The sequence below is a fragment of the Xylona heveae genome (assembly GCF_001619985.1).
Source record: "Xylona heveae TC161 unplaced genomic scaffold L228scaffold_2, whole genome shotgun sequence".
NCBI lineage: Eukaryota > Fungi > Ascomycota > Xylonomycetes > Xylonales > Xylonaceae > Xylona > Xylona heveae.
The window spans coordinates 2,942,578-2,970,372 of NW_017264194.1; the positions used below are offsets into that span (position 1 = coordinate 2,942,578).

The window sequence follows — 27,795 nt, forward strand, 5'->3', positions numbered from 1 at the left end:
GTAAGCTCTACAGACTGAAAAAGTCGAATAGAAACCGAGAATAAAATTGCAACGATCCAAAACTATGCCTCCGAACCACTTTGAATTTTAATCCAAATAAGGCCCTTGTTTGGTCCCGGGAAGAGCCAGAAGATAGGATAGGAGATAAGTTCCCTTGGGACAGGATATATTTGAAACCCCCTCACCACTCCACACCACTCCACCGCGGGTCAACGACTCTCAGGGTTCGTCGCTTCTATGAGAAGCTCGGTAAACAAGTGACCAAGCCGAGCATGCGGAGGTACATCAGTCTCCGGCCCTTGGCATACAAAATGCACAAACTCAGCCACAATGAGCGAAACTTGGGGAGTGAAAAAGTGACCAGCGAAACTCATTTAAGGGAAAAAAAAAAAAAAAAAAAAAAAGAGATTTGAAATGAAATGAAATAAAATAAAATTTTTTTTAAAATAAAGATAAATTGAGATGAAGAATAAAATCACAAAGGCCATCAACTAAACTGCCACCCGCGACTAGGATCCCAAGTCCCGGGCTTGGGCAGTGGTTTAGTCGAATTGTCTATACCTGGCGGCTGTTGATGGGGCGCAAAGGAGGTGGATAGAGCTCCACCTCCAGGGGAGGGATGTGCGGGTGGACCGCCGCCGAATCGGATGCCCATGTCCGGAGACCAGATTCCGGCGTTGACCGGCGGAGGAGCAACGGGCGCTCTTGTCGGCACAGGGGCCGTCAATGGCGGGTGTTGCTGATCCAGATCCATGGGGTCAGTACTTGGACGTGGAGAGTTTGAGGAGGCGAGTGAGAGTCGTTCTGCTTCTTGGCGCTTTTGTTCCTGAAGCATAGATGCAGCTGAGGGTGTTTGGGAGACGCTGAGGGATGCCATTGCTGTTGTCAGATCTCTGTTGTTTCCAAGGAACCAAGAGAGCGAATTGGTTAGTGAAGGTTTACTCAAAATTGCTTGAGTCGAAAGAGAAGGTTGTTACAGAGTGGGGAGATGATGACTGAGAAGACTTACGACTCAAGCTGACCGGCTTCGATGCGGCGCTGGTACACAAAGTTCTTGCACTCGTCTCTGAACCGGTTGACAATCTTGGCAAGATCATTGTAAAACTTGCGCCCAATGTCGAGATTGGATATAATCTCCTTGTATTTGAAGTATCCATTTTCGAGCTTTTGCAAAGCCTGTTCTCGCTCTTTTGTTGATGGATCGCCTTTCCGAGCGGCAAGGAGTGCGGAGTTTGCTTCTTCCAATTGCGCTAATAGCTGATCTTGCACTTCCTGTTCCTCTGTCAGAGACGCTCGATCCGCGTCATAACGCGTTAGTCGTTCATCAAAGATTTTCTCGAATTGGCCCGGCTCAATCTTTTGCATAGGAAATTCTCTCTCTAGACGGCTTGTCTCCGCGAGGATTGTTGAATCTATGTATATTGAAAATCAGTTTCCTGTGCCCCAAAATATGAACTTGAGTGTGGTGTGCACTCACTGATGTCGTCCAGCTTGGCCTTTTCTTTCAATTTTTCAACCAGCCGCCTCCGTCGGCTCTCCACACGGCTCAAATCATCAAGAACAGCCCGAAGATTTGCCGCGTCCCGTTCAACCTTGGGCGTCAGCTTAGCTCTTCTGCTGCTCGGCACGAACTCCTCCAAGTCATGATCGGTCCCGCTCAAAAGTCGCAAGATATCCTCCCATTCGCGCAGCTTGTTCTTGACCAATTCATCGCTGCTGTTGGCTGATTTCAAATAGCCATCAATTTCATCAATCTGAGCATACAGCTTCGCTGCAGCTATTTTCGAGGGTTCTCGAGTCCATCGAGCTGTTCCATGCTTTAGCCTCGCTTTCTCATCTTCAGCTGCTTCAATCTTCAGGAGCTCTACGCCCTCTGCGAAGACGCCTTTGTCATTCTCTTTCAACGTGGTCGTGTCTTGGACTGATCTTTGCAGACGAGCAAAGCCATTTTGTTGACGTACTTCCTCGGCATGCGCAACAAGCCCAGGAGGCAGGCCTAGTGGCCTTTCCAGAGCCTGGAGAGAGCCCGGCAGATTATGTGATTGAAGTGTGCTGTGTCCAACTTTAGCAAAATTTCTAGAGGAAGGTTCTCTAGGTATTTGAGCGAGTACTTACTCGTGGATCTTGCCCGTCATAATCTCAAGATCACCTATTATATTGTGATTGACGAGCCTGTCTCTCCTTTCAACATAGATGCTTGCCGCGACGTGAGCAGCGAAAGGCACCAGCCGAGCGAAGAGCTGCTGTCCAAATTGACCATGATCGCCAAGAGAGGAGAGCGGGTCCGAAACTTCTTTTGGTACCTTTGGCGCAACCATGCTAGCTCGGTCAAGCGTTTTCAGCTCGGACTTGGGTGGAACAGGAACTGTATTTGTTAGCTAGTGCCTACAAGGCCGTGGGATTGGGGGTGATTACTTAGATAAATAATATCATTATCTTTCTCAGCGCGCTTGAGATCTTCCTGTACTCGACTCTTTAGACCGTTCAAGTCCTCGAGAACAACCTTATTGACCCATCTTGATTCTTTCAGTGCCTCATTTACGCAAGTGAGACTGTCCTTTAGCCTTGCAACTTCTTCGCCGTATTTTCGCTTTTCTAAACAGTCACATGCCGCTCGATACTGAGCAGCCGCAGCGAAATGATGGTGTTTCGCAGTCATATGGTGAAGCCATTCGGTGCTGATGGTATCGGATCTCGTTCCAAAATCTGCCGCTTGATTGTAAAAGTCGGAAACTTTTGCAGCAAGCTTTGCAATGGAAGCATCCTTCAGACCGTCTTTTACTGCCTTTTGCCAGAAACATTCTTGCGCTTGTGCAAGGGCCAGATGCTCCAGGCTTTCCAAGGTCATAATATCCATGTCCTCGGGCGGCGTTGACCGTAGGTCGGGTATAACATTCGTCTTAATATGAGATAAGACACCGGCCGAAAGAGAAAAGTAATTGCAGGCCGATTTAAGGCCATCAGGCGTGCTTCGATTCGCGGATATCGCAAGCTGCGAATATAGAGCAGCTAAGTTAAAAAGAACATTTGCAAGCTCAAAGCGGAGATTATTCTGGGAAACTATAAAGGTAAGCTCGGATATAGGAATGCTCTACACGAGCAAGAACCTACCAGGCCGTTGCGTGTTATAGCCAAGTGCCGGGTACCATGTGAAATCAACACCAATCTATGGAAATCTTTCATCAGTCTTCCAAACTGGAACAGCCCACAGAACTTCCCCAGAGACCACTCACATCGATAGGGAATTTCCCCGAAACCCAGACCAGCTGCGCAGCATACGCCATGAGCTTTCTTACACCGCTCACATGAGGCTCGAGAGAATGTATGGCATCATTGCGTAACCGATCGATCACGTCGAGGTCCTGCGCAAACATATCCGGGTGCTGGTCATATTTAGTTGAAATGTATTGCTTGATGGCATTGCTGAAAGTGACGGGAGTAGCACGACGGAAGGGTATATAGAGAATATTGCTATTCCTAGAAAAAAACCCATAAATCCAGATCAGCATCTTCGTATGGAAGGAGGAGATGCGAGCATATCGGCCTGCGCCTCGTAGCTAGGTACTTGGACCTTTATCCTGGCTGGAATAGGCTTTCCTCTTGGAAAGCACATTTTCATGGCCGCAGAGCGAGTACATAGTAATCTTGTTGTCTTGTCACTTACGAGGTCATCATTTTGAGTGACGCGCAGTCAACAGTAAGGTCTCAATCAGCGATAGGATACCGGGCAGATTATGTGTAAGCTTCTGCAGCTATGGTGCCGGATTCAAAAACGCGACTGGTGAGACTTTCGACTCTGAGAGGTTCCTGCGCAGGAGTTTGCTTTTGACGTCGGCAATTCTTCTAGTCGGGTTGATGTTCTAGGTGGTCAACTTTTCGCGATCAGAGGTGGGCGGATCTAATCAGGACCCTGAGGCGCTTGTTGATCGCGGGGTGCAACATCAAAACTTACGAACGGGAGTCTCGCCAGAGAGGGTCGGAAGATGACGTCGCTTAAGCCACGCAACTTCCCATGAGAAAGAAGTCAATAGATGAACCAGTGAAATACACATTTCTTGTTAGGCTATCATGAGAAAGATCCTTGTCTATTTTTAACGCAGGTATTTTGTTGCCTAAAAAAAAGGAGACAGCTTGAGTCTAAGACTTGCAAGGTGCCAGAGAGCTAGCACGCTAAAATTATACATGAAAAAGTTATGGGACGCCGTCTGATATTCTAGATAGTTCTTGCAGGGCAAAGATGATCTTGAAGTTTGGTATCAATCAAGAGTATAATCTCACTTTGATCTTTGGCATGCCTTAGAAGGCGCAATCCATGACGCCGAACACCCGCCACTCAGGGCCGTCGGGGAGATCGTTATAGAATGACGAAAACGCTGTTGAGCATAATCGAAAATACCGCCGGAATTTAAGTCTTTGTAGAGGCAGGGAGATAAGAAGACAAAGTAAACACATCTAGAGTTTCGACTTGGTATCAAATGTTGACGCACTCGCTTCTTCGTTCAAGACCACATTGCCACTCTTGTCGCCTTCACCAAAGAAGATAACCTCAACAGTAAGATCATCCCTGGTGTATCAATCGTTAGTTGAGGGGTATATAAAATATGTCTCACATATGAGATTACTAGAATCCAACTTACCTATATCGCCTGGAGTAAGGGCTGGGCAATGTTAACAACGCGCAGACCATATCCTTGTCCTTGCCACCAAGGGCATTTCGGACGAGATGCGTTGCAGCATTCTTGTCTTCAACAGTAAACCGGTCATCCTGCGATGGACTGACACCCCATTGACGTTGTCGAACAGGTGCCCGTTGGCCGCTCTTGGACGCGTCGGTGTCGTCCTTCTCAATGGGAAGGCCCTTTTCGGCGCTAAACCAGCTCTTTATCCATGACTTGTTCTTATTGGCATTCCCATTCTGAGCTTGATGTTCGAGCCACTGGCCGACAAGTCCAACGACCTCTTCATTGGAAAGCATTTCCCACAATCCGTCAGTGGCCATGACCACAAAATCGCCCTTTTCGGGTTCGATGCGAGTTGTTGTGATGACGGGCTCAGCAGTAACATAAGGAGGGGTGCGTAGTAGCTGCGAAGGTGTGCGACCGAAAAATGACATCTTAATGCGTTCCTGCGTCTCCTTGGTCCACTTGTAGAATGAATCTCCAAACGCTCTGCTAGGTTCCAAGCCTCCTAAAATGCGGCCATTTCGAACAACGTACTCTTCTCCAGGGTGCTCACGTCGAAGTCGAGCTGCTTCCTCTTCGTTGCTGCCTGTCTGATCCACAGAGAGCGGTGTCGCTGTCCATTTGCCGCTTGCCCCCCTCCGGCCAAGCACAGCCCGAGAATCACCGGTACATGCTACTCTCAGTAGCTTTGATCGACTATCGTAGAAAGACAGAAGGGCACATGATCCAGAAAGAGCAGGCGCAAGAAGCTCAGCTGCAACACGCTTAGCGTTCGCTTTCATAACCTTTTCCACGCTTTCGTGAATAATCTCGTGGTCCAACTTAAGGAAACCCTTCTTGATCGCTGTGTCGATGGATTCAGGAGACGGAACAGAGGAAGCAGGGTTAGTCAATGCGGACTTGTATGTTGCATTCAGCTCACGCGCGACAAATGAGATCAACACTTGGCGAAGCTTTGCTGAAGTTGTCCAGCCACTGATACCTGGTCAGCATCTCAATAGTATAGGATAGATCTGAGGGTTCCAAACCTGTGTCCATCGAAGACGCCCCAAAACATCCAATCGCTGCTTGCACTGCCATCTTCTGTCGCAGCAACAGTCTGGGGCACCTCAACGATCTTCTCGGCGTGGTCGTCCTCGATCGGGTCGTTGCTGGGAATCTGGACAACGTCGTAACGCACGACACCTCTTCCACGTCCCACAAGGTAAGACTCTTCATTTCTTCGTAATTTTTGGGTCGCTTGGTCAGGTGTCAACATCTCCAGGAGTTTTCGGCCCGCGTCATCGGTTTCCTTGGACAAAGGCTCATCACCGACAATAGAACCGGTATAGAATTGATCGGGTTCAACGACGACCGCGCGGCGGGTGGCCAAGGCAGCCTCGTCAGCTGTGGCTTTGCTTGGTCCGGAGCTGGGGGCAGTCGAAAAGACGTTGGAGGCGGTTAGCTCACTATTTGAATGCTGTGCGCTCGAAGCACTCGTAGATGCGTTGGCTCGGTCGTGCAGACCCCTCTCGAGGATGGAGGGGTTATCTCGGTAGGAGTACCAGGCTCCAGAGAGCACAACGGTCGAAATCAGAGCGAGAGAAAAGTTCCGAAAGTACATTGATGACGATGATGCTAAAGGTGACAGCCGTCCATGTTCTCGACCAGATGAAATTGATCGGAGCCCCTGGACTAGATTCGATGATGAAACCGGCCCGTACCGGCCGCGACCGAGTTTCCTGTGGAAGGAAGCGCGACGAGCGGTGCGAAAAGCCTGCACCGTCGCACGACGCATTTGGATCAAAGACCGTCGACGAAGCGGCTACAGTCAAAGTGGAGATTGGCAGTTGACTGTGCTGCTGAAGAAGTGCTCCTGGGTGGAGATGTCCTTTATGGTACTCGTAGATTATTGATGGTGTTTCAGTTCTCAACCGTTTAGGTCACTCTGGGGATTACTGGGGCGGCGATACCCTGGTACGTAATCCCGGGTTCGGGTGGTTTAAAGTTGACGAGTTGTCCACCGAGGTACTTTGTACTTTGGAAGTCAGCTTTAACGATGGTGAAGACCTGGTACACAGAAGTACCGTGAACACTGTCACCCCTCTGACCGAGGTAAAAGGCACGCGACAATATTCAAGCTTTCCCCTTAGATAGACTACAACTCCCAGGTACTTTAGTTAAAGTTATCCTCCGCTGCACGACACCCGTGGAGCCTTCTTTACCTAGATCTTAGCTATAACCTCGGCAAAGAAAGAGTAGACCGTGGAAGAGATCCGATCAAAGTTCAAATCAGAAACTCGAACTCATAGTAAGAGTGGCACCTCATGCCTTTTGCAGTTTACAGCTGGGAATAACTGGCTGCGGTGTATTTCCCATATTTTGGTTTCAATGTAATTGTGAGGCTGCTAAACAGCAAATTTATCTACGGTGATCTGATTGCGAACGACGATAATGATACTAGTAATTAATTCGTCCATTGCTCTATATCTTGTATAATCCGGTAATGCGTGCGTTCAGTTTTCTGCTGCGGGAGGCGGAAACATCTCACGCCATTTAGGTCCCCATATCTGGGTTGCAATGACACCAAGGAACCCGCCAGCAACGATGGCTGCTTGGCATCCAAACGTCACCGCAGCACCATTGTGCTCAACCCATTTGAATTGGAAATATACGACGCAGAACCCACCTAATATCATTTATTCGAGTCAGCCAGAGATATCTTAAAAAAAAATAAATAACCCGATAAGAAATGATATAGGATGAATGCATGACTTGCCTGTAGTTCTCCAAAAGTTGACAATGCTTGACACGAGGGCGGCATGATAGGGAAAACAGTCCAAGACGTAAGCGCTGATGGCGACAGTGGCAGTGACCGCCGCAACGTTGTACATGGCCCACCCAAAAGCCAGGCCAACCCAGTGCAGACCCCGTTCAAGGCATTGTCCAATCAAGACCAAAGCGCAAACTGTGACAATGACCGAGGGGTAGACGGCCCATAATCTTTGTTCCGGCAGCCATTTACCATTATGGCGACGCAAGTAAGATCGGAAAATGAACTCATTGAAGAAATGGCCCCATGCCTCACCAACGAAAGCCCCAATTGCAGGAGCTAGATAAAGAAGTGCCGTTGCCTTAGGGCCAAACTCATACGGGGGTGGATGGACCAGGACAGGGATAGTTGTAGCAAGGCCGACTGCCCACATATTGGCCAACATATAAAAGGTGAATGCTGGAGTGGAGAGTCAGTTTTTACTTTCCCCAAAGTTCAACAATATCCTGGGCTTACAGATGAGAAAAACATGAGGTCGGATGCCAATAGATAGAGTATGCAGGAAACTCGTGATAACACTTGGCCGTCCTTTAGCTCTTGCTCCAGCGAAGCCACTTAGGAGCTGGAGTTTTCGAACAACGCCAGTTGTAGACGTAAGCTGTTGTTTCTCTTCGCCGCGATCATACAACGTTTCGTCTCCAAGAAGAATGATCAGGATAAAGCTGAACCCGTAGAAGGCCGCCAGGATACCAAAATCAGCTCTCCAGTCTAATTTTGTAATAATCATGCCAGAGATGAAGGGGCCAAGATATGGACCAAGCAAGAAAGATGCACCCCATATATTGATCTTTCGGGCATGCTGATGAAAGAAGTACATGTCATGAATGATGGAGAGACCGATAATTTGCGGAGCAGTATTGACAATTCCTTGGATAGTGCGGCATGCAGTGAAGCCGGCGTACGTGGGAGCTAGAGATGCGGCTATCACAATTATGCATGAGAGAAATTGGGACCAAAATAGGACAGGAAGTCTGTGAAAGATTGAATCAGTCTCCGAGTGCAACCATTTTGGACACGCCATTCATCGGATTCATACCGTCCAAATCTCTGGGTCAAGGGAACAGCAAAAAGACCGCCAGCACCTTGAAGAAAAATACCGCCGCTCAAGCTTGCGCTCACGTTTTGAACGCTCATCTTCCAGGTTACAGCTTGGGCTTGAAATAATGGCGCTCCCCAGGTCATACCCCAATCTGTCAGCAAGGCTGCCACACAGAGCACGCCTAGGATGCAACGCTTTTTGGCGGGCGACCAGTTTAGAGGGTCGTCCGGATCATTGGAAGGTTGTGGAATCAATATTGTCTTTCCATCTGCTGCTGTCCGAAGCTCATTCCCCGTCTCTGACAGAGGGGTTGATCCGGTTGATTCAATAGCCGTTTCCTTGTCTGTTGGAGTTTTGATTTCAGGCTGGATGGTATAAGTCCCAGTGGGACCAGCCTCAATAGCTTTGTCCATTGACTTGCAAAATACTTGACATACAAAGAAAGAAATAAAATAGAATTGTCAAGCAGTACTGAAAGAACAGACGCCGGGTCTCATGAAAATAATGGCACGCTCAACGCGGAGAGTCCTTTAAAGAAATAGGGAGCAGCGGGCAATACATAGATAAATCTCGGTGCAATCCATCCTACATGATAGGAGTAAAGGAGGCCGCGAATGGGACGCGCTCTGTGTCACTTGAGCAAATCGGCAGATAGCCATCCTCCCTTCAAGCGTGAACCACTGGTTCACAGGCATTGTCGAGAGTCTGAATCTAAAAGCTTCAAGGGGTGTTGCGCACAAGTCCATTACCCAACCCTTATCTTGAGGTGGCTGCGCTTGCGACAGAATTATGAATTTGGAAAATGAGTGGATCTGATCGCAGTAAGGGGCTTCCTGCAGCCTCCCTATCGGATCTCGCTCTCGAATCTACGAGGCAGCGTTTCCAGGAAAAGGATGAGCATGAGGGATGGGAGAGTTTGCGCTAATTCTGCGAACCGCGTGGCCGAGGAATTCAGAATTCGCTGCATATTATCTGCAAAAGCCGCTCCGGCGAAAAAAATTCCAAGCTGCTGTAAGGTGGAGGAAAGGAGGGAGGCTAAGTTTCGAAGGAGTTCAGTCGAGAATACTGAGAATCTCAGATCTTCGAGTAACATTGAGTATTTGTCGAAAGTTGAGGCTGGAACAGGTGATGTGGTAGAGGAGAACTATCAATCTGGACTGTGCATTGTTTCATCCGGCAGCCGGGCCGCACTGCGGCTCCCTCACGCCACGCAATGACGCCCAACCAGACGATGATATTCATCCGACATGCCTCAACAAAGAGTGCGCAAATTGGCGGTCAAACAACGAAAAGGAAAATGATCACCGCTTTGAACTAAAAAGAAAAAAATGATTCTGGAGCTTTGAATCATGTCTCATATATCTTACCAAATGCTGAGCGCCCTTTCCGAGCATTGTCGTAGTTAAGTCTCCGCAATGACCCAACGAAAATCACTCTGACCTATGCGCTAGAACGGAGAAGTTATCAGCGAAAGGTGCCCAGATAATTCAAGAATTTTCTCCTCTTGAAAACATGAAGAGAATCGACAAAGTCACTATATCAGCTGCGACCAAAGTCATTCGATAAATGAGATATCTCTAATCAGCAAAATTGGCAAGCCGCTTCTTATAAGGTCAGTGGTGAGCTTGAAGCTCATTTCCGCCAACTCGTGGCATCCGGAGAAAATACTCCAACTTTGAAACTGAGCATGCAAACTGTCGGATTAGGCATAATAGTGGGACGCCACCTCGTGCGAGTCTTTGAAAGAAAGCATGGCCATGAAACACCACTATGCTTAAAATTTGTACAACATGAATTGGCGGTCTAGCTTGGCAATCATTGCTGCCAAGCACTATCGTAGACTCAACGTGACCCCGCTTACCCGTCAAGATTTCGTGCACTGTCAGATGACAAACCAAAATGATCGTGCCACGACACGCTAATAATTCGGAGCGGAAGACCTCATGGATGCAAGAGCATAGATGGCAAGCGTTCATCCATACAGGGAATTTGTCGTCCGAGGATATTCCCAAATGTCCAGCAGTACCACCGGGTTGACTACTTGCTGTACCGCATCCCACTCTTCTCCATCCTGTACAGAGAGTATACTGGGACTTCCAATCCACGCAGTGGCGATGAAGAAGAGCAGCTTTTGTTAGAGCAGATATGGTCGTTAATCAGAAATTTGAGAATCTTGAAGTCATGAGGACAGCAACGTATGCTAGAATGTTGAGAATTTGGAGAAAAGACAGCTTTGTATTAATTTTCATGAAGAAGGGAGAAAGCACAACTTCGCAGGACAGATTCATAAAAAATCGGGCATTGTTAATGGTTGAGCAGTGTAGAGCAAGCTAAGACTACCTCAAGCAAAAATGAAATGGCGACGGCTAGAAAGGTAATCCAGAGGATTGATCATTTCATGATATTCCTCTCAAGGTTGTTGATAAAGATTCAATTGCTACTCGTATCATCTGATGTAGCTAAGAGAGTCCAGTAAGGAAATTGAACGTTTAGCTGACGAACTTGTCGAAATGGCGATAGAGTTGGAACCAGGGAATCACTCGGAGAGATGATTAGCGAGCCGACCATGCAATCGGTAAATTTCACCCCGCGGTGCGTCATAGCACTTGCAGTTGATGCAACAATTTATTATTTTCATACCAACGGCATCAGCATCAAGTCGCAAGCCTCTCTATTTCGGCGGATGAGCCTGGTGTGGGCCGGTGTCACTTTGCAGATAAATTTCGTCTTGTGTCTCTAGCCATGTCATCTCGAGCCCTTCGGAAAGCTCAAAAGGAGCGTGAACAGCAAGAGATCCTGTCGAAGCTAGCGGAACCGGAATCTTCTCAGGCGGAGCAATCAGAGGAAGAAGAGGAAGCTTTAACACAGTCCAGATCAACGTCGAAGCCGAATATATTTGCTCTGCTTAATGAAGGCGACAGAGATGAAGACGATTATCCAGAGTCCGTAAGCAATGATGACGAAGAACCTCCTACGGTCGTAGCCGAGTCCGAAACACGAAAGAAGGATGCCCCAACGAAGAAAAAGAACAAAAAGAAGAAGAAAGGCAAGAGCGGTAATGCTTCCGGCAGCACAAGGTCGCCGGCAACGCCCAATACCGGCAGAGGAGGAGCGGCGCAACTCGACGAGATTGATATCGCCCTTAAATCGTTATCCAGCGGTACAGGTGATCATGAAATGGCACGGGCAAGTGAAAGAATGACAGCTCGGAATAAGCTTTTTGACTTGCTTTCTATCGACACTGCGCAGCTAAATGTGACAAATGAAATGCGTCGGCTCTTCGGCCGCGCCGCCTTGCAAAGCGATGCCCAGGATGAAGACGGTCAAGATATAAGAAGGAGGCGAGGAAGAGGTCAACAGGAACTGCGCCTGGCAGACGCTTTGTCAGGGGCGCGTGGACGCGGTGGACGCGGGCTAGGCTCGTTAGGGCTTCGCAGAAATATATTTTTCCAAGGAAAGGAAGAATGGCCACGAGCAACAGGTGGAGGATTAGGCATGGAAGCCCAGAAGGGCCAAAACGATGATGGAACCGTCACTTATAACTTCGTGCACAATACTGCATATCAGGATGTGCAGAGGCAGTTCGATTCATGTGTGTTATCCATGGATCCGACGCGGATGGTGCGTCTGCTGCAGTACAATCGTATGTCCCCTTTTGTTCTTATAGCTTTAAGATTGACTAATGGCAAATGTAGCATATCATATTTCGACCCTTCTTCAAGTTTCAGAAATTGCAAAGCAAGATCGTGATCATGCTCTATCTGGCGACTTGCTCGAACGGGCCCTTTTCTCCTTTGGCCGAGCTGTACATTCAACCTTTGCCAGCAATCTGTCTCAAGGCAAGGCCAGACTGGACTTCCGGCGACCAGAGAACCGCGAGTTTTGGCTCGCTGGCTGGCGATATATAAACAACCTTGGCATGCGTGGGACATGGCGAACGGCCTTTGAATGGGCAAAGCTTCTTTTCAGTCTGGATCCTGTTGGCGACCATTATTGCATGGCCACCGTCATCGACCAGATAGCGTTGCGGGCGAACCAGCCCCAGTTTCTGCTAGCAGCAGTTGAAGTCCAGCAATATCTTGGAAACTGGGACAAGCTTCCGAATGTTCAGATCTCGACCTCTTTAGCGCAAAAGAAGCTCGGCCATCCCCAGGATGCTCGAGCCTCCCTGCAATCTTCAGTTGAGAAATATCCCTGGATATTTGCCCGTCTCTTTCAAGAGCTTAATCTTGATCGCCTACCGCCATCTATTTGGGGTAGACTACCTCGGACAGACTTGGAAAACTTGCAAACAGAGCTCTATGCTCTAAGAGCAAAGGACCTCTGGAATACTCCAGAAACAATTACTTTCCTTGTAGAGGTCGTCGAGACTACGAAAAGTTCAGAAAGCATTCCAGAAAACCACGATCCGATATCTTTGGATCTTGCCCGCCATGTTCTCCTCACCGATCTTCCGCCTCTCATTAGCCATCTTCCCCGAGCTTATACCACTCAAGCAACCTCCGCCTCAGATCCTCTTCCCCCGGCCGACAATAAAGCTTCGTACAGTGCTTCATCTGTCCAGGAAGGGTCCGGAATCCATGTTCCTGAAGAGAGTCACCAGGAGATGAGAGATTTACATCACTTCTTTCAACGCATTTTCCCATGGTACACTGAGCTCAATGATCCCCTGATCCCGCAAAATCTCCCACCAGAAGAAATGGATAGAGCCATTGCCGCTTCTGGAGTTGATGAGGTGGCCGTCATGCAACGCGCGCAGAGACTGCAAGCCCTTCGCTATGCAACAGCATATCAACAGCTGTTGCGCTCGCGATCACAGGCTTCTGAGGTCGAAAATGGAGAATTCGGCACGGTCGGGGATCAGATTGCGATGCTTAACCATATGCTCCAGAGTTCTGCTTTAGCTACGCATGTAGAACACGGCTCGGAAGAGGTTGAGGAGCAAGAAGGAGATGAACAAGTGGATTTCGAAGATGATCCGGAAGCTGAAGATGAAATTCGTCAAGAGATTCTTTCTTCCGAGTTATTGGTAATGGTTGATGCTTTCCATGAACACGGAACAGCGCTTGAGAACTGGACTGTTGATCAACGCGACGCGCATGACAACTTTGTTGAATTGATGGCCGACATGGCAACGTCATATCCCCATCTTCGAGACTTTGGGCTCCAAACCTTGGGCCAGCAGGCTGGGACAGAAGCTCGCCGCATGGTCGAGGCGGAGGTGGCCAATATTATCCATCCGAGCGACTCTGACCTCGATTAACCCTAAAAGCATACGGCAGGCCCAAGTGCATATTCATATATTCATAGAGGTTTTTTATAGTGTACATATTCGGGAGATGCAGTTTAGATTCAAATTTAACCGGATCTAGATCTCTGATACCTAGGGCCCTCTGCCATGTTGGTCACCCAGGAACATAAAAGCGTATGTCTTAGGTGCGACTTGTACATGGTTATAGCATGATTTCACAACGGTTGCCATGTGACTTTGTTCTTCTAGACATCTGTATACCCTAAAATCGTAGAACATAAGCCCCGATAGGGCTGATATGGAGAAATTCAGTAGAAGAGACACTCTCGTTTGACGGCCAGCAACCAAAAAGGGGTCCAGGGGGTGCCAGAGCCTAACGTTACTCCGAAAGTTGTGTCATGTCGGTGACTTTAAACTCCGACCACTCAACTGGCCTATTAACTAACCGGCAGTGGTAGCTCCACTTATCGGTCTCTACACGTATCCAATGCCCAAACATCAACCCCACAGCTAGCTGTTTTGATTGTAAATTCGCTCATATTATACCACGATGCGTCAGTAGCAACCTCGAGCGTTGACAATGTTGGGAATTTTGCTTTCAATTTTCCTAAGCCTCATCCTCTCGAGCGTGCTTGTCGCCCCGTGGGCAGCGCGTTTGGCCGGCCGCTTTGCAGGCTTGTACTTGAGACGGCGAAGCTCTGATAGACGAACAGCTCTTGTGGCACAGGTCAGATTGGAAGACCAACAGCACACGAGAACATCCAAAGTGTTGCAGAGGATCGAGGATGAAGACTGGGAAAGAGTTGAATCTTCGCGCCCTGCCGCGTCCTCAGAGAGCAGGGAGACCGGCGATTCGTGGGAAGGAATAGTGGGGTTCTTCCATCCCTTCTGGTAAGCTCTACAAGAAACTGCAAACGTCAGCGCGAGCAGGAAGGCTAATGATGATAGCAATGCTGGAGGAGGAGGGGAGAGAGTCCTTTGGGCTGCTATCAGAGCAACTCAGAAAAGATGGCCGAAAGCTATTTGTGTAGTTTATACAGGTGACCATGATGTTCAGAAAGCGACGATACTGTCAAGGGTAGAGGTAAATGATGCCTGCTTGATAGGTTACAGGAGGACAAATTCTGACTCGAAGGAACACAGGAACGATTTGGTATACATATTCACGCGCCTACCGTTGTTTTCATCTATCTCTCAACTCGCCACTACGTTTTGAGCAGCACGTACCCTCATTTCACACTGCTTGGCCAATCCCTGGGATCCTTGGTTCTCGCCTACGATGCCTTTTCACTCCTTGTGCCTGATATATTCATTGACACTATGGGCTATGCTTTTACGCTGGCACTTTCCAAATATTTCTTCCCAGACGTGCCTGCTGGAGCCTATGTGCATTACCCGACCATTTCCACGGACATGTTGGGCTCGCTCGACGAAGGTGGACAGGGAGTCAATGCCGGGACGGGGACAGGCTTGAAGGGCTATCTGAAGAGAAAATACTGGCATCTGTTTGCGAACATGTACAGCTGGGTCGGAGGAAACGTTGACGTCGTGATGACCAACTCATCCTGGACGCAAGCACATATCCGTGCTTTGTGGGACGGCAGTCGGAAGAAGCGGGGCAAAACATCAGAAGTCGGAGTAGTGTTCCCACCAGTAGCGGTTGAAGAGATGGAGCGAGAAATCGAGGTGACACCGGCAACAGAAGATGTGCGCGAGAAGGTTTTATTATACATTGCTCAATTCCGACCAGAGAAGAATCATACTCTGATCTTGCGGGCATTTTCCGAATTCCTGCGTTCTGAAAAGACAAAGAAGAATGCCGAACTCAGCAAAACGAAGCTTGTGCTCATTGGTTCGGTACGACACAGCGACGACGCTACTCGAGTTTATGAACTACGACTGCTGGCACGAGAGCTTGACATCAAGGACCATGTCGAGTTTATCTGCGATGCGTCATGGCCAGAAGTCATTGACTGGCTGCGCCGCAGCTCAGTCGGTGTCAATGGCATGTGGAACGAGCATTTTGGCATCGGTGTCGTCGAATACCAAGCCGCAGGACTCATCAGCGTGGTGAATAACAGCGGAGGACCAAAGCATGATATTGTAGTGCCGTATGAAGGCAAGCCAACCGGTAAGATATTTACGTTCCACATCCCCTTTAGTACATGCTCATCCTATTGTCTAGGCTTCCACGCAACAACCCCCTCGGAATTCGCATCTGGCTTCCACGAAGCCCTGTCGCTCTCCCGGGACGACACCATTGCGATGCGCCTCCGCGCACGAGCTTCCGCCAAACGATTCTCCGAAGACGAATTCGCCTCCCGCTGGCTCTACCATGTCGAGCAATTAGTCGCGTTGCAAACAAAGCTGAAGTCGTAATCGTCGTGCCGTGTAGACATCTTGCTCTTTTTTTTCCCCCTCATTTTTGTCCCCAAGTACTAGAACTTGCTTTGCTTTGCATTGCATTCTTCCTTTTCTTTTCTTTTCTTTTTTCTTTTACTGTCGTGCTCTGTTTCCCTCATGCTAGGCTCGTCATCCCCCACCTGTATTGAGGACTTGTACACACTTGCTTGCCCGCTTGCTTTGCTTGCTTACTACCGTCCCTTTCGGTAGCCAAAGCCATCCCCTCTGACAAACATACCTAGCTTAATTACTCTTGACGCACCTTAATTACCTAGGTAGTTACCACTTGTTTTAAGATAAAGTAATATGCACTATAGAGCTCCGATAGTCTTTCTCGACATATCACAGGGATCAGAAGTTCTCCGTACCCAATACTCAATAGATTCATAGACTGGTTTGTCTCATTGACATTTTTATATCATACCATACCATACACTACGAACGTAGGTGATACAATTACTTTAACAGACTTCAGATTTTGAGGCAGGATCAAGATATTTCGGTAAATGTATAGATAAATACCAGGAATATATAAGGTAGATAAATAAGCTAAGCTCAAGTATATAATCAATAGCTCAAGACCAGAAGATTGAAAACAAAAAAGCTGACGGGAAACAAAGCCAAATGGGGCAATACAGGCCGGGGATATAAACTGTAACTAGACCCAAAACAAAAAAGCACACACGCAACGAAAACAAAAACGAAACGAAACAAAACAGAAAAAAACACTACATACGTTAAATAGGCATACCTAGGTACGTACGAATGGACGGTAATGATGTCAAATCAACAGGGAATAAAACAAAAAGAAAGACGAGAAGAGAAGAGAAGGAAACAGAAGAAGAAAAGAAAAGACTAAGCCCAGAAATAAAACCAAAAGTAAATCATATAAATCAAGTAAACCAGCTAAACCAAATAAAACAATTAAACAATGATCACTACTGTGATATCAGACAAGGGCGCGCTATCTCCCCTCGTAATCGCTCGCTCCGTAATCGCTGGCCCAGTCGGCCGACGCGGCAGCAGCATCTGACCACGCAGCGACATGCGCGTGGAGATTTGAGCCCGAGCCCGAGCCCGAGCCCGAGGCAGTAGGTGCAAAGCCCGTTCCGGGCCCGCTGACGTATCCGCCGCTATCTGGATCGTCGTCGAGCTCCCACAGTTCGGCGCCGCTGCTGGCGTCGAAGCTGCTTCGACCGCTAATGTCTCCTCCACCTCCACCAGCACCGCCACCACCAGAAGAGATGTCGTCGGCGCCTATGGTGTCCCAAGGGATATTTGCCAAGGCGGGATACTGCGCGAGGAGGGCGGCGGGGAAGGCAGCAAAGGCTGCCGAGGGCGCGGGGTTTGTATCCATGGCATTGACGCCGGGGCCGCTGCCAAAAGGTTGAAGGTTATTGGCGGCGTTTGGTTGCATGTTGGCGAGTCCAATGCCGGGTGGTTGTTGTGATGCGTCGAGACCGTTGCCGAGTATGCCTTGCTGTGGTGGGAGTTGCCGACCCTCCCTGGCGGCGCGTTGACGGTCCAGTGCTTCCTCGTCCAGCAGCGGTCTGATGCAGATCCGACCGGCTTCGCTACGGAAATGTCGGCCCAAGGCATCTGCGCGAGCAAATTTCCGGCCGCAGCCCCATGAATTGCCGGACTGGAGCTCGCCTTTGCAGACAAAGCGCTTCTCGCCGCTGTGTAGGCTCTCGTGGCGCTTCCGATCGTGTTGCCGCGCAAACGCTTTGCCGCATGTGCTGCATATAAAGGGCCGTTCGTCAGTGTGCGTGCGCAGGTGCGATCGAAGATTGTAAGCCCGAGTAAAACGCTTGGGGCAAAGGTGGCACTGGAAATTGGCTGGATGTCTTTGTGTACGTCTCGATTCGCCCGCGTTCGACCCAGGTCGCTGGGGGTCGGCTAGATCAAGAATGTAGTCCCGATTGGGCACGGACGAGGTGGACGAACGACGACTGATCCGGTTCGATGGAGATGGTGAGGGCGAAAGTCGGTCCGAAGAAGATGAAGCAGCGGCGTTTGGATGAAGTCCGATAGGAGACAAGGGCCGGTTCGGCGAACACGAGACCACAGATGACAGAGACTGCATCCCTGATGGGCTCGATGGACGGCTTAGAGGCGTACCGTATGGATCTGACTTTGATCGATCACGAAATCGGTGTCTCCTTCCTACATCACGGACATGACATGTTAGCATAGTGTACCAGAATACCAGCGTCTTCATCCGCTCGAGCGATTATAGAAATGCATACCCCGGTCTGGAGGGCTCAAGGCATTGTCATCCGCAGGTGGTTTTGGAGGTTCAAAACTTGACTGCCGAGACGGTGCGGCAAACTGAATATTGATTTCTGGCGGCGCCATTTGATCAGCCTGGCCGAGATCGCCAGAGTGGTTTCGTTGCGCCTGCGGCTGAGAAAAGGACGGAAAGGCTTCAATTTGATCTTGACTGGTTTCAGGTCCTGGTCCATGACTCAAACCAAGGCCAAAGTTCGGATCTTCATTGAGAGAGAAAGCACCACCCTGGTACGGTAAAGATGGGTGAGAAGGACCCAGATGTGGTGAAATGTGCGGGCTATGTGCAGGGCTGAGACCATGCTGTTGGTCCGACAAAGTGAACTGCTCAATCCCCAAGCCCGCATCATGGTAGATGCTCGAATCTTGGGCGCCTAGTAATGGTGACGGCTGCTGATCGAGTGGGTCGAACCCGTCATTGTTGCCCAGGAATGGCGAAGGTGCGACAGACGACACATCCGAATGTTCTGAAGGTGTGCGGCGATGGCCAGGTTGAAAGGAGGCGCCCGAAAGCATGCCGGTCCAGTCTACGGGAGGCTGGCCCATTGGAAAGGCCGCACTGGCAGGATCGAGCGAAGCATTGCGCGAATGCGTCGTGGGGCGGAAAGCGCCTTGGTTAATGCCTGGGGACGACGATGGTTGTCCTGCCGAGTATTGTCTCTGATCGGATTGGAGCAGGTGCGGAGGAGTAGGACTATGATGATGCGGCGAGGGCATCTCTCCCATGAGATCGGCTGGGTTAATGGATTCCTGTTGCTGGAGACCTCCTTGCTGATTTAATTGGTTCACCATGGCGTTCTGATCAAAGAAGGCGTTGTTTTGGTTCAGACCGGCGTCCTGGAAGAGGGAAAAATCATTAAAATTGTCTGAAATGGAACTAGGATTCAGAAAGTCCGATGCAAAGTGGAGATTTTCCTGCGATGTTTGCTGTTGCGAATGCGGTGACTGCGAAAACTGGCTCGCGTTCTCTGAACCCAATCCGGACTGATCAAATGATTGAGGGAAGTTTGATGTCTGGAAAAAGGACGGATCAGAGGAAGACGCGAATTGCTGAGGCGTTCCTTGTTGATGCTGTTGCTGTGGTTGCTGTGATTGTTGTTGCTGCTGGTTTTGATGCGACTGCTGATGAGCCTGCTGCGGCTGTTGTTGTGGGTGCTGCTGCTGGTGCTGAGCTTGGGCCGAGCCGGTGAGAAAGGGTGTAGAGATATCATATGGGGTTGAGGTCGGGCTGATGAGGTCATTGTTGAACGTGTTGATATTGAAAGCAGACGGGTCCGAGAGAAGGGTCGAATTGATCCCTAGTCCTGGAACCTGTTCTTGAAAGGTGTGAGGCGATGGTGAGTGGCTCAGAGGTCGATTGGGGTGGGCGCCTGAAGGGGATCTCCCGCGTTGTGGCTGGTGTTGAGAGTCCATGATGTAGGAAACCTGGCTGGCAGCCTTGTATTTGCCTTGTCTTTTTGGCCCGACGCAAGAACCTCAAGGAGTCAAGGCACAACAGCCAACGAATTGTATGCAGCCACGAATGTGCGAACGCTGAGGGCTGAGGGCTGAGCACGATAACAGGGAGAAGGCCGCTCGATTCTGATCGCGAATCTGATCTGGGTCTTGCAACCCCTGTCGGACAAGGAACGATGATAGAGGTAGACAATTTCAGGCAGGACAGGAGGCGGTGTCCAATTATGCAGACGACGAAAATATCTGACGGAGAAGGAAGCCCAAAAAGTTAGCATGCTATCGCGCCAGGCAGCAATCAAGAGAAACCGATCTAAAAGGAAAATGGCACGCCCGAGTACCATACCACACTGATGTCGGATAAACAAGCTAATCCCCACTTGAACGGCGCCAGAGGGATGGCGACAATCGGTATGAGATCCGCAATCAGCTTGCGACGGTGTGTTCGAAGCCGCGTGGTTCGTGGGCGGAGTCGTACGGAGGGGATCGACTGACAGCAGTTGAGCGGCTGCGGGTGCTGGTCGGCGGCAAGCAGCGACGGCTCCCGCTTTTTGAGTAATGAATGTTGATAGCGCGCCGTCGATGGGGTCATAGGAAAGCTTATAACGGCCAAAAGAGGATAAAGGATGTGTGCATGTGAAGAATGCACAATGATTGAATTGTTGCACAGCCAAAGAGGGTCAAATATTCAAAAATTGTCCAAGACGCAGAGGGGTTCGTGCATCAACAACATCATCCACATCACCAGCATCATCATCATCATCATCATCATCATCAAAGATGCAGCGGGCGTGATCGGGCAGTCTAAGCCTCGTGGGTGGAGTTGGAGCTACGCCCGCTAAAACAAGGGGAGGGCGATGAATTGGTGACACCGGTGGGAGGGGAGGCTTGTCCGCCTTGATGCCTGTGCCTGTGCCTGAACCGGTGCCTGGCTGCAACCAAGCTTTTATTTTGGCGCCGATCAAACAACGAAACAATTGGTCTTGGATTGAATCCAGAAAATTCTTCTTCACCGACTATTTGAGCCAAGATGACAGGCAGGATACCACCATCAACGTTCACGAGATGTTGAACATTTTGATTCAAAGTACCTCATGTACTTCATGTTATCATGTACCTTTTACCTGGCCTGACTGCACTACAGTGACATGACAGCTGAAACTCTTTCACAAGCGAGCAACAAGGACACGATCAAGTACCATTTCACCACAATTGGGCGGTCAGAGACTCGATTGATGAACCAACCACCACACTCTGCTGCTTTTCTTCCTTCCCCTCGCTCCCCGCTTATCGTCCCAAGCATTTACCTGTATTTCCTTATTATTGACTCTTGTGAACGGACGAGGGGAGCACGAATACCTACCTAACTTGATCGTAGCATAGCCTCCGAAGTTGTTCCCAAAGGAGAAATATCACCATTTCTGCACAGTGAAGATCCCTTACTCCATTGCCGCCGTAGGACAAACTTCTCCACTCAACAAACCTTCAAGCTTAACACAAGGTACATACACCCAAGGGGGAAAAAATATTGTGAGGGAAGAGGAAAAGGCGCTCCGTAACTACGCCATATCGACGACTATTTGCACTGCCACCCAAGTACCGTGGTCCCCCTCGACATCTCCCCCCACTTGGCTAACCTGACAAACCAATCAACTAAACCTTCCGAGGCGTCCTCTTCCACTTACCCAACAGCAGCCACCACTGAGGCGGAGTCGCTCCGAGTTTCTCCCCCACAATTTTCGTACGTTTTATCATTATTGACTAGAGTAGTGTCACCTTGATTCAAGAATCGTAACGTCATAGCCCAGCCAACACGTAGCTCATCCTGGGAGTAAAATATGCAAGCTCAGGTATAGTAGAGAAAAGACAAAGTAACACATGTCAATCAGTCGATATTGTCTATTTTATTACAAACGCCCGACAAGTTCCATAGATGAACATCTCGAAAAGAAAAAGGGACAGTGAAAAAGTAAATGGAGACAATATACAATAATTGAAACTTGATTATCAAAAATATATACTTGTCAAGAGACTCATATACTCAAGGACCCATACAGGGCCCCCATAAGGTTGTCAAACTCGTGACGACAGCCGCACCCGTCCAAGCCCCGCAGGCATGACCGGATTTCCCCAGAAATACCAACCCCAGTTGCCAAACAACTATAGTACCTATAGGTAGGTAGTCTAATGGTAAAAATCATAAACGCACTTCAGCTGTACAAAAGATATACAAGTTACAACATCGATCCACCCGCAGGGGACTTTGGATCAAAAGAGGGGCCTAAAGAGACATCCCTTTCAAATCCCCAGAACCCGTCTCTCCCCCCTCCAAAAAAATGAAAACAACTAAAAAAATTAAAAAAACACAGAAGCGCGAGATGATGGATCCGGATTTCCCTTTTTACTCGCCCCTAACGCCTAATCGCACTTCATTTCCCGTATTTGTAGACGTGGAAGGCGAGGTAGATGGTGTAAAATGTGTTTCTCCCAAGATAAGTGCTGCTCTTCTGCCAATACCGACGCCAGGATATAATTTGATATAGATAAGAATGTTTTGAAAAGAAACAATAAAAAGACACCAAAGAAGATAAGAGAGCCCCCAAATGGGGAATAAAAAATTATGTTCAAGAAAGAATATGCTGGTCGAGGTTTAGTAAAGAATCCGAGGAGCAAGCGACTAGCAGACGTAAATCGTGCGCGAAAATCACATTGGTCAGATGGCGTGTTCTATCCGATTGCTATCATCATGGTGACCAATGTCTTCCTCGTTACTGACAACCTTTTTAACCGTCCCATTGCTTGTACTGCGACTGGTACGGCGGCTGGTCGAGGTCCGTCGGATGGAGCGCCGCGAAAGCGCAGCATTGGACACGGTCATCAGACTCCGCCGGCGTTCGGGTCCCGATTTGCGGGTAGGCATGACGAGAAAATCGTCATCTGAGCCGTTATTCTCATCTTCGTCGTCAGATTCGACGGCATGGTCGTGGTCGCCATTGTAGCCCGCCTCATCTTCAGATCTAGGTGAAGATAATCTCGACCCAGAACCCCGTTGCCGAGGTGGTGTTACCGTGTCATCGGTGAGGATGAGAGGAGAAACCCCTTCCTTCTGCGTTGATGAATCATCCTCCGAGACCGAAGAACTAGCTGAAACCACTGAAGGGATGGATGGGAATGAGGTCGACTGGGATATTCCAGAAGTGAGCTGCTCCTCAGAAGAGCTCAAGAGCTCGTGTTCCAATCGACGAGTGGCGGGCCCGGAGCCTGGAGGCGATCGAGAGGAAGATTCTCTTCGAGATTCATCATTCCCTTTCCCTTTGATGAATATTTCATCATCGGGGCTGGGCGGGCAACTATTTACTAGCTCGGAAACAGGACGTTGCGGATGTAATGACAGATTTGAACGATGAGGGTCGCTATCGATGGCATCCTGCATCTGATGTCGCCGGTACAATTGTTCGTGAGCGCGATCGATTGCCTCTGCACTTGACTCGGAAGGAATGATAATCGGCCTAAGGATGTTGCTCTCTCGTCGGGAAGATGATCGGCGCTTGGCTCCCGAAGGCGACAATCTCTGCAACGGTGGGCCATTAGTAGAAGTTGACGTAGGAGCTTCTACTACTTCAGATACATTGGGAGGCAAAAGCAAGTTAGTCCCGCTGACTGAGCTCTTCGGACTAACGTGTTGATCAGAATTCGACACGGGAATAGGAGGAGTGTCAAGTTGCCCTGAGGCCAGCGTGTTACTGAAGGCGATAGTGGGCTCCGCACGAGGATCCTCAGGACTAATTGCCAAGCGGTCGACAGATTGCTCTCGTTTCCCACTCAATCCATCTCCAGCAAGAGGTTCTCTGCTTCGCATCTTCTTGACTAAACGGCGTCCGGCACCGCCAAAGATGCCACTAATGTTTGTGACCGTTGGAGAATCGACTGTAACAGGCGTACTTGGAAGCACAGGGGAAAGTGGCCGTGAGGGTTGCACAGAATGTACTTCAGCTGGCTTGATCGTCTTCATGGAACCAGTTGCCGACACAGCGCGCTCTGGCATAAACGGCCGGGACGGTGTCCCCGTTATTTTCTGAGCGGGATCTGGCGGCAAAGGAGTGCCATGGGGCATAGCGGACGTAGACTCAGAATGTAATGATCCCTGGAAGAATGGCTGATCTGCCCTGGTGATTCCAGGTGTCGCCGTCGCCGAACTGTGCCCATGCTGATGTTCTTCCCGCGCAGCTTTGAGCGCGGACAGTATTGACTCTTCCCCTCTCATGCTCATTCGTCTCCCGTCTACACTGAGTTTGCTCGAAGAGGATGCAGCGGAAGAACTTGGAAGACGTTCGCTTGTCGTTGACGATTCCCTGCCTGGTCTACGACTGTGACTTGACTTTCCAATGCCTAAAGCTCCGCCTAACCTGCGCATCCCAGACTTCATTCTCTCCATGATAGTCAATGGGACAACGGCATCGGCAACTTCTTCCTTTGATACCTCGATTCGCCGACCGTGGCTCTGCCGGGACGGATCTGATTCTTCGAGCCACGAGATCGGGTTTGCAATGTCCCGCAGGACCCATTGATGATGTTTGACCTCTTTGAGCGTGATTCGCTTCATCGGATCCTTCTCCAGAAGCCGTTCAAGAAGATCATGCAGGTCGGGATCGATTGGTTCGTAGTCGAGCTCGTTCTCCAGGCGCTTATCTGGTCGACGAGGGGCCATGCGCGCTTGGGAACTTGCTCGAGAGGTAGGACGGTTGTCAACTGCCTTCAGCCGCCTTCGCGGGATGACCAACTCGTCGTCACAAATGGCCTTATATAGACTAAACTCATCTTCCGCCCGAAAAGGTAGCCGGGCAAAGAGAATAGCGTAGAGCGTGACCCCGAGCGCCCAGACGTCAATTTGACTAGTGACTGGAGGCCTTGGTCTCGTGTAGTCCGTATGGCAAAGTTCTGGCGCATAGAATGCAGGTGTTCCAACAGTCTTTGCAAGTTCCACGGCCTCGTCGAGCTCTCCGGCGGAGTTCAAACGGTTGTCAGTTTCGTCGATGTCCCGTGCAGGCTTTCCCAGATAGGACACGCCAAAGTCTGATATCTTTACCCTGCGATCGGCAGTCCACAAAAGGTTCGCGGGCTTGATATCTCGATGTATGATTCCTTGATAATGCAGGTACTCGAGCCCCAAAACGGTATCGCGAAATACTGAACGAGCATTTGTCAACGTCAAACAAGGCACATACGCGAGATCATCATCTCCGGTGTCGCGAACAATGTCTGAGGACATGCGAGAGATCACGCTATCTGCCACACTGGGGGTGCGGCCGCGATATTGATCAGAGGCATAAGCTCCGTACATGGTACCTTCAAGCGCAGCGAAAGAGGACGAGTGTGAGGAAGGCTCGACCGCATTCGAGGGTGCCCGAGAGCGCGAAGGGGCTGGAGCATCCTCATTGTCAGAATCAAGCGGTCCTATGTCTTGCTCTGTCCGGAAAGGATTCGAAAATTGCGACGAGGCGTAGGATCCGACAACGGGAGGACCAAAATGAAAATCTGCGCTGGAGTCGACAGAAGGTCGTCGGAGATCGTGTTCTTCTTCACCTTCGGACTCTCCTCCGTACTCAAGACTCCAGTATTCAGCATTGCTCTGCTTTGGATACTGCAACTGTGCTTGACGCTTAGCTTGCCGTCTCCGTCGTTTCTGGCCTTCCCGCATAATTCGTTCCTCTTCGGCGAGATAAAGCGGTGTGTCTTCAACACCGCGGAGCTCACGCTCGATGCGCCTTTTCTCAACAGTGACAATCTCCTTGAGACCCTTTCTTCGCCACTGAATCTCGCCCAGGGCGACAAACTCCAGCACAATGTACACTTTCTTCTTGGCAGGATCATCGATAACTTCGAGGAGGCTGACCACGTTGGGATGGCGGGCCTTCTTCAATATAGCGACCTCCTTCTTCACCTTGTCTTCAGGATTCCCAGCTTTTCCTAGCCGTCGACGCTTGGAATACCGCTCGACAATCTTGATTGCCACTTCTTCGCCGGTATTCAGATTCCTACCGAGCTTGACCTTTCCATGCACGCCACGACCTAGTTCATCAATGATTTCATACTCGTTGATAAGTTTCCGGCCCGATATAGGATCAATGTCAACGTCAGCCACGTGGGTCCTAGAAAAACGCGTGTGTCAGTCAAGGATGATTCTCAAGAAAAGCAAAGAAGCCGGGGTTAATCGATTTGGGACGAAGGGGATCAATGTGACAAGAAAGGGCTAGGCACGGTCTCCAACGTACTCCTTTGGTGCTTGCGTGTGAGTCCAGTGCAGGTACGGACTGCTGTAATGCCCTTCATCTGTAGTACCGATTGCGGGATGTGGAGGAGGCAAAGAGGGCGTAAAGAGACCCGGACTTGACGCGGGAGAGTTTCCAGCAGTCCGGGCGTCAGAGCGACCATGCTCTCGCGAATGACGAGGCGAACCAATGCCTGAGTCGGAGGAGTAGAGGGAATGGTGAGAGTTTCGAGACCAGAGAGGAGCGGGATGATAGGGTCTCGGGTAGACCTGGGTCTGTAAGACGGAGAGGGCTTGATTGGGGTATACAGGATAGTCTCTTGATTTCTGCCGTATCGATGGATTAGGGGAGGGTGAGCGCGAATGTCGGCCGCTAGCAGACGCAGACGCCGATCGAAACGAACTGGGGGGAAAGGGCACCAAGGTCTCCGCGGTGGCATTTGAGGGAGTCGAGCGATCCCTCGAGGTAACCTGGCTGTATATAGGTGAAATGACGGCTTCGGCGTGCTCAGGCACAACGTGCAACGAAGTGGTGGACGCATTTGCGCTCACATTCGCACTTGCATTGGCGCTCCCGTTGGCGCTCGCATTTGCGCTTGCATAAGGACTTCCATATGGACTGGCGTAGGGACTGCCAAACGGCGTAGGATTTGCACTCTGTGGAGAATGCTTCGAAAGCGAACTGGCGCGCGACCGTGGTTTGGTGCGGAGTCGATGTAAACTCCAGAGCTCTTCACGCATTTCCGCACTACGGGAGCGTTGATCGAGCTTCGCACTCGAAGGTGCCAGCAGATCTCGTTGGTCATGCTCAACAGAACCTTTGTTTGCCAACCTCTCGTCGTCTGCGCTCGAAGGTGCTAGTCTCGTCAAAGCAGGCACGCCTGATACTCGGTGTTCAGCATGACTCGACATGGGCGGAGCTAATCCGCGGGTTTGTCCGGGAGATGTGCGATGACCCTCTGCACGCTCCGCCCGGGGAGATAGATCTTTGTTGGTCATTTTTCCTTTGAGGGGCCGCAAGTCGTGGTTGCACCTTTAGTCAGGGCCCAATTCCAACGAGTTTTACTCCAAATCTGACCTGGTCGCAAGATGGTCCGAGTCGAAGGTGGCGAGAATGGATGTAATGCTAATCATCATGTCCCTTTCCACGACCACCTCCTCCTCTGCATTGAACCCAATTAACTCAGTATCAAAAGGAGATGCGTTGAGAGGCTGTTGAGAGAGCGGATATCGGAGAGTGGGTGCACGACAATCGCTTGTGAACGGGTGGCACGAAAGCTACGCCACTGCGGGAGGTGCTTCAACGCCGAACGTCGGATGGTGCTGGTTCCCTCTTGCAAATTCCGACGGCGAGTCGGTCTGAAGAGTTGTGGGCAAAATATCACTTGGTTTGACCGTGGGAAAGTCGGTTAAGAAAGGCCGCGAGACGAGCGGGCCGTGCTGCGTCAAACAGCCAAGACCACGATCAGGTAAGGGTGAGCGGGGCGGATAACGGCCAGCGAAACGAGCAGGGAAAGGTCGACCGGAGCACAGTTAGGCAGTGGTGCTCGAGACGAGTCCGAGAGGATCAGTTTAATGATCTCGGGAAGAGGATTGAAA

At 49.9% G+C, this 27,795-nt stretch overlaps 8 protein-coding genes across 8 annotated transcripts; 2 read left to right on the plus strand and 6 right to left on the minus strand.

Annotated features, from left to right (window-relative positions):
• Window positions 1-381: 381 nt before the first annotated feature.
• On the minus strand, window positions 382-3,896 carry L228DRAFT_281003 (putative signal transduction protein). Its single transcript, XM_018335855.1, has 8 exons — window positions 3,665-3,896; window positions 3,234-3,477; window positions 3,112-3,166; window positions 2,416-3,060; window positions 2,116-2,365; window positions 1,478-2,052; window positions 1,010-1,412; window positions 382-893 (listed from the first exon to the last, which is right to left on the minus strand). The coding sequence occupies exons 1-8, from the start codon at window positions 3,673-3,675 to the stop codon at window positions 488-490; spliced, it is 2,589 nt and encodes an 862-aa protein (XP_018191347.1). The 5' UTR covers window positions 3,676-3,896; the 3' UTR covers window positions 382-487.
• A 140-nt stretch (window positions 3,897-4,036) lies between these two features.
• L228DRAFT_244712 (pyruvate dehydrogenase phosphatase) lies at window positions 4,037-6,574 on the minus strand. The gene is made up of 3 exons (XM_018331990.1): window positions 5,711-6,574; window positions 4,638-5,657; window positions 4,037-4,564 (listed from the first exon to the last, which is right to left on the minus strand). The coding sequence occupies exons 1-3, from the start codon at window positions 6,457-6,459 to the stop codon at window positions 4,453-4,455; spliced, it is 1,881 nt and encodes a 626-aa protein (XP_018191348.1). The 5' UTR covers window positions 6,460-6,574; the 3' UTR covers window positions 4,037-4,452.
• A 500-nt stretch (window positions 6,575-7,074) lies between these two features.
• L228DRAFT_83910 (MFS general substrate transporter) lies at window positions 7,075-9,186 on the minus strand. The gene is made up of 4 exons (XM_018336902.1): window positions 8,531-9,186; window positions 7,951-8,465; window positions 7,441-7,893; window positions 7,075-7,350 (listed from the first exon to the last, which is right to left on the minus strand). Exons 1-4 carry the CDS (start codon window positions 8,944-8,946, stop codon window positions 7,178-7,180), a joined length of 1,557 nt encoding a protein of 518 aa, XP_018191349.1. The 5' UTR covers window positions 8,947-9,186; the 3' UTR covers window positions 7,075-7,177.
• Window positions 9,187-11,153: 1,967 nt separating this feature from the next.
• Window positions 11,154-13,872, plus strand: L228DRAFT_259169 (DUF654-domain-containing protein). Its single transcript, XM_018334142.1, has 2 exons — window positions 11,154-12,176; window positions 12,229-13,872. Exons 1-2 carry the CDS (start codon window positions 11,276-11,278, stop codon window positions 13,794-13,796), a joined length of 2,469 nt encoding a protein of 822 aa, XP_018191350.1. The 5' UTR covers window positions 11,154-11,275; the 3' UTR covers window positions 13,797-13,872.
• A 398-nt stretch (window positions 13,873-14,270) lies between these two features.
• L228DRAFT_281007 (glycosyltransferase family 4 protein) lies at window positions 14,271-16,581 on the plus strand. Its single transcript, XM_018335856.1, has 4 exons — window positions 14,271-14,675; window positions 14,733-14,868; window positions 14,928-15,915; window positions 15,970-16,581. The coding sequence occupies exons 1-4, from the start codon at window positions 14,365-14,367 to the stop codon at window positions 16,161-16,163; spliced, it is 1,629 nt and encodes a 542-aa protein (XP_018191351.1). The 5' UTR covers window positions 14,271-14,364; the 3' UTR covers window positions 16,164-16,581.
• A 417-nt stretch (window positions 16,582-16,998) lies between these two features.
• On the minus strand, window positions 16,999-20,124 carry L228DRAFT_83934 (hypothetical protein). Its single transcript, XM_018336904.1, has 2 exons — window positions 18,437-20,124; window positions 16,999-18,353 (listed from the first exon to the last, which is right to left on the minus strand). Exons 1-2 carry the CDS (start codon window positions 19,887-19,889, stop codon window positions 17,152-17,154), a joined length of 2,655 nt encoding a protein of 884 aa, XP_018191352.1. The 5' UTR covers window positions 19,890-20,124; the 3' UTR covers window positions 16,999-17,151.
• Window positions 20,125-20,127: 3 nt separating this feature from the next.
• On the minus strand, window positions 20,128-20,680 carry L228DRAFT_244718 (hypothetical protein). Its single transcript, XM_018331991.1, has one exon. The coding sequence runs from the start codon at window positions 20,518-20,520 to the stop codon at window positions 20,242-20,244; it is 279 nt and encodes a 92-aa protein (XP_018191353.1). The 5' UTR covers window positions 20,521-20,680; the 3' UTR covers window positions 20,128-20,241.
• Window positions 20,681-22,641: 1,961 nt separating this feature from the next.
• L228DRAFT_266248 (kinase-like protein) lies at window positions 22,642-27,195 on the minus strand (the record flags this gene model as incomplete). The annotated part of the gene is made up of 2 exons (XM_018334831.1): window positions 22,642-26,077; window positions 26,201-27,195. The coding sequence occupies 2 exons, from the start codon at window positions 27,193-27,195 to the stop codon at window positions 22,642-22,644; spliced, it is 4,431 nt and encodes a 1,476-aa protein (XP_018191354.1).
• Window positions 27,196-27,795: the final 600 nt, after the last annotated feature.